General features: G+C 40.9%; 2 protein-coding genes across 2 annotated transcripts in view; both read left to right on the top strand.

Annotated features, from left to right (window-relative positions):
- LOC122031482 (cell division cycle protein 48 homolog) overlaps nucleotides 1-7,885 on the top strand; it is a 30,261-nt gene extending 22,376 nt beyond the window's left edge. The window contains exon 8 of the mRNA XM_042590594.1: nucleotides 7,684-7,885. Within this exon, the coding sequence (XP_042446528.1) occupies nucleotides 7,684-7,885 (202 nt within the window). The remainder of the gene's footprint in view (nucleotides 1-7,683) is intronic.
- A 318-nt stretch (nucleotides 7,886-8,203) lies between these two features.
- Nucleotides 8,204-9,283, top strand: LOC122032084 (NDR1/HIN1-like protein 1). The gene is made up of 2 exons (XM_042591335.1): nucleotides 8,204-8,655; nucleotides 8,721-9,283. The coding sequence occupies exons 1-2, from the start codon at nucleotides 8,281-8,283 to the stop codon at nucleotides 9,042-9,044; spliced, it is 699 nt and encodes a 232-aa protein (XP_042447269.1). The 5' UTR covers nucleotides 8,204-8,280; the 3' UTR covers nucleotides 9,045-9,283.
- The last annotated feature ends 3,208 nt before the right edge of the window (nucleotides 9,284-12,491 follow it).

The following is a 12,491-nucleotide window of genomic DNA, read 5'->3' as shown; positions in this document are numbered from 1 at the left end:
AACCTTAGCTAAATCAAAATCTAATCCTAGATTGCCCACATTTTCTTCAAGAAAATGTCAAACCCCAACTTGGCATTTCTTTTGTTCTTTCCTTTTTGGTGCCAATGAAAATTAAATCCATTTCCTCAAATTATGGCACATTTTACTCTTCCAAAGAGTAAACAAATGATTCATTTCATTTTCAAAGGTTTACAAAAACCTTGAAAATGCTCTCCAAGTACCAACTACATCAAGGTTGGGTTAACCACCCTTCCAATTTAAGTTGACACTCTCTAACCCTCTAGGGTGTAGAGAATATGCTCCTCGAAACTCAAAATCTATTGGTGCTCCTTGCATGCTCTAGGTACTCACTAGGGATAACTTCCCTAGATACCTCCCTAATGACCTTTTTAGGCTTTTTAGAAGCTTTGGTCACTTCCTCTAGATCAACTCTATGGATAGCTTCCCTTATAACCTTCTTAGTGACTTTCTTTGACTTCTTAGAAGTTTTAGTCACATTGGTCTTAGCAAAAATACTTCTAGGGATAACTTCCCTTGTATCTTTGACTTGACCCCTAGACCTAGGGTTGGTTCCATAATTATATGGAATCCTACGATAAGAGGTTTCATCCTTCTTGGTTTTAGGTTTGTATCCCAAACTCCTCCTACCATTGGATGATTCTTGTCTAATTATCCCTAGTTATGCTCATTTTGACCCTTAATAATATTTTTCATTTTCTTTAGAGTCTTTTCTAATTTATCAAGCCTTGATTTCAAGACTTGGTTTTCCAACCTTAAATCCCTATATTTGGATTTTTCTTGATTTCCATGAGCATTTTTATTCTTGGGCCTATATCCAAAATTCCTAGGGTTCTTGTCCAAGTTATCTACCTTCCTAACCCTAGGTTGAGTTGTTTTAGTATGATAAGCCACATAATTTACTTTAATTCTATCATGCCTTCCATTTTTATAATAAATAGCATTAAAATGATATAAATTAGACCTAGCATACTTTTTATCATGACTTAAAGGAATAGGCTCAATAAATGATACCTTGGGTTTTACCTTGGAGGCTCCCCCTTAACTTGTGCTTCCTCCCTTAAGCTTAATCGGTTTCTTCCCCTTTGGACATTGGCTTCGATAATGTCCTTTTTGGTTGCAAGAAAAGCACGCAATGTGCTCCTTGCTCTTCTTTGTTGTGCGGGTGGTCTCCTTGGGCTTCTCCTTGCCTTTTGGTGCCACTTGACCCTTCTTCTTGACCAATTTAGGGTACTTACTCTTGTAGTGCTCATGTTCTCTACACTCAAAATATATAATATGATTTGTATTTTTAATTGAACTAATTATACCTTTACGTGTAAGGATGGCACTCGATCCTCCAATTGATTTTGCTTAACTTGTGGAGGTGGCACCATCTTCTTCTTCTTCACTTGATCCGAAGGTAGAGGCTTCTTCTCACTTCGGAGTCAATGATCTACACTCCCCCTCAATCCTAGAGGTGGAGGCTTCATCATCTTCATCCTCTTGTACATGAAACAAAGAGTATGCTCCCTCTTTGCTCTTTTGGTTGTACTCCTTTAAGGATGAAGCTTCTCAGACTTCTTTTTCGAAAGTTGAGCATCTCTCAACTTCGGAGTCCTCTTCCTCTTGATCTTGATCCAATGAGTCGCCCTCTTTGGATCTTTCTTGATTTGGTGCAGTGGAGAGGATCTCATGGATCTTTGCCAATTTACTCCAAAGCTCCTTGGCATCTTTAAATTCTCCCACTTGCTTCAAGATGTTGCTAGGCAATAGATTAACCAATAGCTTGGTCACTTTATCATTAGCCTCACATCTTTGGATTTGCTCTTGGCTCCATTTGCTCCTCTTGAGAATTTTGCCCTTTGAATTTTTTGGAGCTTCAAAGCCTTCTATTAGAGCAAACCATTGTTTTATCTCCATCATGAGAAAATTTTCAATCCTTGATTTCCAAGAATTGAAACTCATTGATATGAATGGTGGAGGCATCCTCGTGTTGAATCCATGTCCATCTTGGAATTCCATTTGAAGTTGAGCCTTTGATGAAGTCTTTGACTTGTTGAAATTTGTTTCAACTTCTTCTCCCTCTAGCTCATTGCCCCTTCCGGCGATGATTCCGATGAAGAGCAGCCTCGCTCTAATACCACTTGTTAGGGTCGATTGGTGCTAGAGGGGGGTGAATAGCTCGTCGCGCTTCGTTGTCTTGCTTTGATGATGATGATATGTAGCGAAAATACACACAAAACACATTCACAATGCTAACGCTAGGATTTACTTGGTATCCACCTCAAGATGAGGTGACTAATCCAAGGATCCACACACACGAGTACTCTCCACTAAGAAAACACTCATTCTCAGCAACTACCAGAGGTGGAAAAACCTTGTACAAAACTCACTCGACAAGATACACTCAAACAAGAAGATAATACACAAGTGTATAAATAAAAACCTTCTCTTGCTTGATCTTGTTGATGTAGATCGCCTCTGGACCCTTTGGAAAGTGCAACAATGCTTCTCTTCCAAGCTCGAAGTCCGGCGGTGAGTGTCGAAGAGAATCGCAGTAAGATCGAGGAAGAAGCATTGCGGAGAAGAAGCTCACCAACGGTTATATACTTCGCTTTTCTAGGGCTCCCAATCGATTGGGCATGCTCCCAATCGATTGTCACGTTAGATCCATGCCATCCCAGCCGTCTATCGCTCGCTACCTGCACAACAGTCACATCCCAATCGATTGGCAGATCAATTGGGGAGGCTGAATCGATCGGCTGATCGATTCAACCTTCTTTTGTGCTCTCGCGTCTGCGTGAGAAAACTTACCCCAATCGATTGGGGAATCCAATCGATCGACCGATTGATTGGGGAGCATTCTGTACTCATGATTTCACTTCACAATCGATCGGTCGATCGTTTGGGTCAGCCTTCTTCGTAGCACACTTTCAATTGATCGGCTGATCGATTGACTTCCTTTTGACTTGCTTAACTCAAGTCTAGGGTCCCCAATTCCAACATTCGATCAACCGTGACCTGTTGGAACTCCTCATGCCGAGCATCCGGTCAACCTTGACCTGCCGAGACTTCTTTGCCAAGTGTCCGGACAATCCTTTGACCCACCTGGACTTTTCTCCTCGTGCCAAGTGTTCGGCCAACCTTGACCCACTTGGACTTACCGTCTCGTGCCAAGTGTTCGGTCCTCCATGACCCACTTGGACTTCCACCAGATGTCCGGTCACCCTTGACCCATCAGGATTTCCTCGTGTCAAGTATCCGGTCAATCCTTTGACCTACTTAGGCTTCCCAACACCAAGTGTTCGGTCAACCTTGACTCACCTGGATTTTCACGTGTCAAGCTTCACTCACCAGGTCTTTCTTGTTGGTGATCGGTGGTCGGCTAGAAGAGGGGTTGGATAGACAGCGCCCCCAAATACTCGCTTCCTACATATGTTAGTATGTGCAGCGGAAATCTAATACTAACTACAATATGAAAGCTAAATACTAAATGAAAGAATGCAAACCAACCTACACGATGTTTAACGTGGTTTAGAGATTAAGGCTCCTACTCCATGGTTGTCCGTAAGGTGTACGATCCCTATCCGTCGGTGGATTAGCCCCGGTAAACTCCGGCTACTCAAGAAACTCCTTGTAGGTGGAGAAACCTCACCACAACACTCACAAGCACTTGAGAACTAGTAGACTACTAATTAGACTTTAACCAAGTCCAATTTCATCAACTATAGCCAAGCTCCCAAGCCTTGGTTATATAGGTCGCGGGTTGGAAAACCTCGCCTACCAGTTGACTGCCGAAACCATCAGTCAACTGCCCTCTTGTGGAGATTCGACCGTTATATCCCAACGGTTATTTACCAGTCGACTGGTAAAAGTACCAGTCGACTGCTCCACACTGGCCGAGCGAACAGAAGCATTCTGTTCGCTTCCAGTCGACTGATGAAACCACCAGTCTACTGGTACCAGAGTACATTCACTCAGCACTTGGACCCTCACCCTTACGACTCACTTGACGCTTTTTTACAGTCTTGACCTCTTGCCTTCAAGCCTACTTCCTTTGGCTCTCGTCCCTCGGATGCATTCAAGCCCGCGGCTCGTCTCTAATGTCATCATTCGCGTATGCCTCAAAGTCGCTTCCCTCGGCCCTTATCCTTGCTGCCTTGTCCACGGTCCCTCGGATGCTCCATCCTTCACCAGACCTGAAGATATCAACCTGAGACACATGTGTATCCTGCAAACCTGTACACTCATATACACATATCAAATAACAAGGGTGAACCTAACTTAAACCCTTTGCACAAACACTAAAACACATGGTCGCACGGACCATTGGGATTGCTCCAACATTTCCATCTACCTAGCTTCACTCACTAGGACTTTCCTTCTGCATGACTTCACTCACCAGGTCTTTCACCTAGCTTCACTCACTAGGATTTTCAGCTAGCTTCACTCACTAGGATTTTTTCACTGCCCGACTTCACTCACCGGAACTTTCACCTACCTAGTTTCACTTACTAGGTCTTTCACCTGGCTTCACTTACTAGGATTTTCCAACTGCCTAGCTTCACTCACTAGGTCTTTCACCTGGTTTCACTCACCAGGATTTTCCCTTACCTAACCTCCAGTTAGGACTTTCCCAGTCAAGTATCCGGTCAACCTTGACCTACTTGACTCTTCTTCACATCAAACTGGTCAGTCCTTGACCAGAGGAGAATTGTATCAACAATCTCCCCAACCGGACGATTGCATCTACAACTCCATGTATTGTCAAACATCGAAACCCAAACATCAAGACTCAAGCTTGAGTCAACTCAAGCTTAGTCAACCAGGTTAACCTGGCCCAGGGGATATTGCACCTATAGTCTGTTCTGTACAGAGGGGACATCTATAGGTTCTTCCATAACCTATTTTATAGCCTCAAGAACTTCTTTTCCTCGAGAACATATTGTATCTTGAGCTGCCAGATTTTGTAATTATCCTCATATAATTTCTCTCTATTATTAAGTTTAGCTATAATGTTCTTATTTGCCATGATGTAATATAAATAAACATATTATTTAGTATTCAGTATAATTCACATGCATGCAATTTATGATTGACTCATTGTTAATTTGAGTTAGTTTACAAAATAAATGATAACTACATACATTTCCACTCATTATTTGTATGGTCCAATCAAATCAACATTGATTAATACAATTATACACATCCCAACTAATGAACGTAATCATTATTCTATCATGATTTATTTAATTAAATGAACTAATCATTTAATAAAATGAACTAATTATTTTTCATGACATCATGTAGAGCAATCAGCATATGAATGAACAAATCATTAACATAAGCATACTACAGTTTGTTAACATATAACAAATTGACATGAACTAAATGGACTAATATTGTTCATACATAATGACAGTAATAATAACAGAACTCTAACAAACTAGATAGGATACTATCACTCCCACTAGGATAAATACTAGTGCAGTGGCCAACATTATCCCTTTCAACCTCGACTCATTTGGGGCAATCTCAGACAGGACAGCTTCAGGATTCTCCATCGGATCCCCAATTGGATCCTCTTCTGGGCCTCCTCAATCATTTTCGAGTCCTCTTCGAACTCTTCAGGATCTTCTTCAGTCATATAGTGAAGTAGTTCCTCACATAATTCTGAATATGTGACACATCCTTGATAACGCCCCCAAATATAGTCTGCTATCATCCTAGGATTCTCTAGCAATGAACGTATCAAAGCCCAAATCTTATAACTGTCTAGGACTGGAAACTCTTCTCGCTCAAGTTTCTAAAATAGATCATCAAGTCGTCCAGCGTGTTCATCGACTCCATAAGTAGAGTTATACTCTATCTCCTGAATTTCCTCCCTAAGCTAATTTCGTCGCACTTCGTGACGAGTCAATGTGGTAATCATCTGTGTCATCTAAAAAACTAAAATTAAATAAGTCAGTACAAAACTAACTAACCAGTACAAAATCGACTTAATTCAATTTATATAGGCATAGTACCAACATAATAAATCAAGAAAGAACAAATCTTCTCAATTTTCAGGAGTCTAAGTCGACTGACCCATTGGACCGGTTGTTTGGGAATTCAGACCTTAAGCTTGGTCCTTTGTCCTTGTTAGAACTAATCTAATTTGACAAGGATTTATAGTACCTATGTTCTATTATTGTTTAATCTAAGTCCATTTCAGCAAAACTCAGACTTATTGATCAAACTCAGGTTCGTTTGATCAAACCAAAGCTCATTGATTTAAGTCTGACCAATTAAAATAAATCTAATTATTTTGATCAAATTTGACCCAATAGAACAAATCTGATCATTTGATCATATTTCATCCAAACTCAATTAATCAATCCAAATCGTTTCCAGTTCTAATCAAATTGATTTAATTAAACCAACTAATGATTTAATTGATACCGAGTTTAAATGGACCAAACTAATTAGCCCATTAATTAAATCAATTTTTCAATTAATTACCACATGCAAAATTAATGCTACAGTATGACATGCATAAATTAATTGAGAAAAAACTATAAAGTTTAACTTTATAAACCTATGTTTCTTATTATTATTATTATTAATTTTTTTATTTTCTAAAAATAAACTTTTTCTCATGAAGCACTGTAATTCATATTTATCCTTCATCCGTTTTCTTCATTGCACGATACCCATGCCCCTCAATCGTTGCCTCCACGCAACCATGATAGACACGATCACCGACCACGAACTACTAGGGCGGTCATCTGTCCTATCTTGCACCGGAATCCAGTCACTTTTAGCCCGACGAGATCGTTGTTGGTTATTCTGCCCCGTCCCGACCACTAGCACATCACCGGCCATCTAGGGCGCCATCGCTAGCCACAGAAAGCCTTCACCGGCATATCCCTGTGGCCTGAGCCCGACTCTAATGGAAATCGTGACCCTGTCGTGATTTTGGCGCAGTGCGCTGTCGAGCAGCGGTGTTAATGCCAGTAAGCGACGCTTACTAGCGACCCTATCGCCGGCGAGCGACGCTTAAGAGCCCTGTCACAGGTCTCCGTGAGACCCCACTGTTGGCATCATACAGCCGTGATGCAGTCGTCGGTGCTTGTCTGCTACGACACATTCGTCGTGAAAACAGCGACGAGAAATCGTAACTAGGTATAATTCCTAATGCTCTGATACCATTGTAGGAATTATATAATAATTGCACCAAACAATTAAACACTTACAGCGATTTCTCGTAGATCTACAATCGGCGATGGTAGGATTTATTGTCAGAAGAACGATTACAAAATCGAAAAACTTTTTATGATTCACAAACCAAATCCCTTTCTAATTGATGTTCTCCTTCTCTACAAGATACATAGTCTCAATAGAATTCTAACAGCACTTCTGTTGTGCTTCGATCTCATCTACATACATAACGCAGCAACCTTTTTCTAATACATGTATTTCTTTCTCATCATATACCAATTGCCTTGAACGTTCTTCTATATAAAAGAAGATGACTCTTTCTCTATCTCTATTAATTGAGAAAAGTAAAAAAATTGAAAAATAAAAGAGAAGAGGTATTTTTTCACCTTCTTAACCCTTAACAGAAACTTCGTACTAAAATAACTCATCACATTATTCCCCAATACGAACAAAATAAACTGAATCTTTCTTAATAATTTTTAGCTCATTCCTTCCATTTTCCACCCACTTAACTTCATCCTCCTCCTCCTCCTCCTCCCTCATTAATTCCAATCAACCCCTCTCGTTACGAGCAAAGCCAGAAGGCTGCGACTACCTCCGCATCAAGTGCTGCGGCCGCTACGATACCGACTGCTGCAACTGCATGCGAGGAGCGCGCCCGCAGGCTGCTCATCGCGGCGACTAACTAACCGCAACTTATTTAGCCAGCACAAAATGTTCGATTTGATCGGACTATGTGGTTCGCTTGGCCTTCCGTTTAACTAACCTCAATTAAATTATCCAAACCATCTCGCTCTTGGGTTCCTCATCCGGATTAACTATCCGAGTTTTGAGGATGGCCCATCATCCGCTGCGCAGGCTGGAATCGCGTTCCGCAAGGACATTCCACCAAGTCAACCAAGTCTTTTCCTTTTTTTCTGAAAAAAAAAAATTCCACGTCAACACAAGTCAACAGACATCTCTCTTTATAATCTCTCGCTCATTCCCTCCATTTTCCACCCACTTAACCGGATCCTCCTCTTCTTCCTCCTCCTCCCCCATTAATTCCAATCAATCCGTTTCACTACGACCAAAGCCACCATGGGCGGCTGCCACCGCCACGATGGCTGCTACGAAAACCTCCGCCACAATTTGTACTCCATCCTCTGCTGCGGCTACCACGACGATGATTACTGTTGCGACTCCTGCGAGAAGCGCCACCGCAGGCTGATCATCGCGGCGAGGATCGTCATTGGCATTCTTTTCCTGGTCAGCCTCACTATCCTCATCGTCTGGCTGGTGCTGCGCCCCACCAAACCCACCTTCTACCTCCGCGACGCCACCGTCTCCCAGTTCAACCTCTCCCTCCCCGACAACCTCCTCAACGCCGTCGTGCAGGTCACCGTCGCATCCCATAACTCTAACGGCCGGATCGGCGTCTACTACGACCGCCTCGACGTCTCCGCCACCTACCAGGTCTCCCTACATAATCCCCGCTCGTGGTTAACATTTAATTAAGCGAACTTGCTTTTCAATTCCAGGACCAGCAAATTACGGCGGCTTCCGCTATCCTGCCCTTCTACCAAGGCCACGAAGACATCAACGTCTGGTCACCGTGCCTCTCCGGTACCTCAGTGCCTGTGGCTCCGTACCTCTGCAGAGCCCTGCAGCAGGACGAGGCCGCCGGCATCCTCCTGCTCTACTTGAAGATGGACGGCTCCATTCGATGGAAGGTCGGATCCTGGACCTCCGGCCACTACTGCCTCGAGGTCTCCTGCCCTGCCTTCTTCTCCTTCACCAGCTCCTCCGCCGGCGTCCCCGTTCTCCAGTCCCTCCACGGCACTTCTTGCAGCACAAGTGTTTGATGGGTGAATTAATGCCAATCCCGATGCAATTTAATATCGTTAATGAAAATTAGATTAAAACGTAAAAAAAAAAAGAGTAAGTTTCTGTCGTGAGAAAGCAATGGTAGAGAGATTTTAAAAAATAAACTTGTATCTTATTTGAGGATTCTTCGAGAATACCATTTATAAAAGATTATAGTTCACGATCAATTGATAGAGTCAATTAACATATTAATAAAAGCTCAGTCAATTAACATAAATAATTTTAATTATTGTATTTTGATATGTTTGTCTTGAATAATTCTCTTTGACCCAACAAACTCAACAATAGGTTTCTAATGTTTAGTTTGTTTGTCTCTACTGAAACATTATCTGGATAATAATTTAATAAAGATATCGATAATTTAATCTTCTACGGATATACAAAAGACAAATAACTGTTGTATTGTCACACGCTCTCAAAAAAAAGTGAAAATCAATTTTCACACATATTGTATGATCGTAAAAGATTGGATTTGTTGTAAGATATATGACTCCAATATTATCACATCAACTTTTTGGGCAATACTCGACACAAGTTGAAGTTTAGAAAGAAATGATTGAAGTCAAATAATTTCTGACATTGTATTGGCTATAACTTTATATTCATCTTCAATACTTGAACAAGATACCGTAAGTTGCCTTTTCAAATTCCATGATATAAGGTTTCATTCCAGAAATATTACATATCAACTAGTAGAGTTTTTATCTTCAAGAGAGCTTGCTCAATTTGTATCAGTATAGACATGTAAATCTAGAGCTTATCTTCAGGAGACCTTCATTAGGGAATTAGAGAATTGATTCGCCTCAAACGAAAAGGTCAAGATCGCCACACTTGTTACGAAGTTAGTGCCCATGCGGTATAACAGGAAGGGTAGTATTAGGGAGTACATTATGAAAATATCAAATTTAGTTATAAGGCTTAGGACACTAAAATTAGAAATGTCTAAAAGCTAACAAAAATGTCTTTGTGAACATGTTCCCAATCTCTCTGCGTACACAGTTCACTCCTTTTAAGATAAGTTACAATACTCAAAAGGAAAAAATGGACACTAAATGAGCTTATAGTTCAATATGTACAAGAAGAAGATATATTAAGATATGACACATCTCACAATACTCACTTTGCATCCTTATCTCAATACTTAAACAGGAAGAGAAAAAGGAATAATGGTAAGAGTAAGGGAAAATAACTTGTAGTGACTGAGGTTTCAAGGCATAAGGTACAAAAGATCCAGACCTAACTTGTTACTTTTGTAAAAAAAAAAAGTCAATTGCTATGTCAAGAAAATTATACTTCTCAACTTTACCAGTTCAGAAGTCAACCTAGTTATTGTACTTAATAACATTTGGTAGATAGATACAGATGCAATTACTCATATTAGTGAAACTATGCAGGGTTGTCATTAGAGTTTATTATCAATTGATGTTGAACATTCATCTATACTGGCCAGGCCCCACGAAAGTTTTCCACCGGCCACCAGGATAAATCAAGAAGCACTTATGGTGGGCGGCCTAAAAACCCAGCATCCCTTAATTGCAAGTCTCATTTGGAGGAAAAATCCCTATAAATATGTCATAAATGGGAATCGAAACGTGGGTACTTGGGAGACAACTGAGCGCCCTTACCGTTGCACCATAGCTCGGGGCTCTTTTAATTTTATCTAGGGAATAATATGTTGGTGTAATTTGCGCTAATAATCAAACTCAAATTTTGATGTATGATAAAGATTAAAGTTATAACATATATTTTCTAATGTTGTTAAACAAGTGTGTAGATATACCAACTCGACGAATCTAGAGAACTAGACACCATGCTAAAGTCTAGTTAGGTTAAGGAGGACCAAATAGCTAGCATGAAGTCTAGTTAGGTCAGGAGGACCCAATAACTGGCAGGAAACCCAAATAGGTCAAAGAGGATTTGATATCTAGCAGGAAGTCTAGTTGGGTCAATAGAACATGATATCTAGCAGAAAGTTTAGTTAGGTCAAGAGGACTGATAATTGGCAGAAAGCCCAGATAGGTCAGAGAGAACCTGATATCTGGCATGAAGTCTAGTTGGGTCAATAAAACCTAGCAACTGGTTGAAGTTCAGATGAGACATTTAGTAGGAAGACCTGGTGGGTCAAGAGATTAGACGTCAAGTCTATAAATGGTAAGTGGAGGTAAGTTACTAGAGGATAGAGATCCAGTGAAGATGAGTCATAGTGGGACTGTAGGCGTTGATCCAACTTAGATCCATTTTGGAAATCTAAGTTGTGACCAAGGCCAGATCCTGTTCATGTTAGATAGGATCTAATTAATAAATATATAAATTGTTCATGCATATATCTTTCTAACTCTTTGTTGCAGAGACATAGGTAGATCTTTGAATTTTGCACTTGTGACCACTCACAGAGCCTGATTTTGATTCTCAAGTCAAAAGTTATGACCTTCGGAAGATTATTATACCAAACCAATTGCTTGGAGGTGCCTTGGTCTGCTTGGAGGCATTTCAAGCTGATTGGAGGCACCTCAGACTAGAAAGTTATCACAATTAGATAATATATGAAGTCTTCAGATTAAATAAAGATCACTTGAGGCACCATAGTGTTAGTACAGGTTGCATTGATAATCAAGTTTTGATATATGACAAATAGGTTAAAGTTAGATGTGCTATTTGTCTAACCTTTCTACCAAGTGTGCAAGAGTTAATTGGTCTAAAGGACCTGACACTAGGCTGGAATCCAGCTAGGTCCGTGGGACCCGATAGCTGGTGCGAAGTCCAGATAGATTCACGGGACCCGATATCTGACGGGAAGTTCAATTGGGTCTGCAGAACCTGACAACCAGCCAAAGTCTAGTTGGGTCCGTAGGACTTGACAACTGACGGAAAGACCTAGTGGGTCAAAGGCAAGTCAAGTAACTGCAATTGGAAAGTTAAGGTAAGCAACTGGAGAAGAGATCCAGTGAGAACGTTGCTAGGGTCGATTTGTAGCTAGAGGGGGGTGAATAGCTCGTCGTGCTTCGTTTGCTTGCTTCGTTGTTGTTGATATGGATTGGAAAGATTCGAAACAAGACTCACAACACTAACATGAGGATTTACTTGGTATTCACCTCAAGAAGAGGTGACTAATCCAAGGATTCGGCCCTCATTCACTCATCCACTATGAAAACACTCATTCTCGATAACTACCAAAGGAGGAGCTTGTACAATACTCACAATACAACAAGAAGTAAAAGGGAAGCAAATACAAGTAAAATCTTACAAGATTTATAACATGAAGCTAAAACCCTAGCTTCTTCTTTTTGCTTGAAAACACCTCTTGACTTGCTTGGAAGTGTACCAACACTCCTCTCTAAGCCTCCAAGATCTAGTGTGTGTCAGTGAGCTTGATGGAGAAAGTTGCGTGAGGTTCGGAATGAAGTTCACGAAGAACTACTGAAGAA

This window comes from Zingiber officinale, chromosome 11A (assembly GCF_018446385.1).
Source record: "Zingiber officinale cultivar Zhangliang chromosome 11A, Zo_v1.1, whole genome shotgun sequence".
In the NCBI taxonomy this organism is placed as follows: domain Eukaryota; kingdom Viridiplantae; phylum Streptophyta; class Magnoliopsida; order Zingiberales; family Zingiberaceae; genus Zingiber; species Zingiber officinale.
Note: the sequence above shows the minus strand (reverse complement) of the source record. Positions and strands in the feature narration are given on the sequence as shown.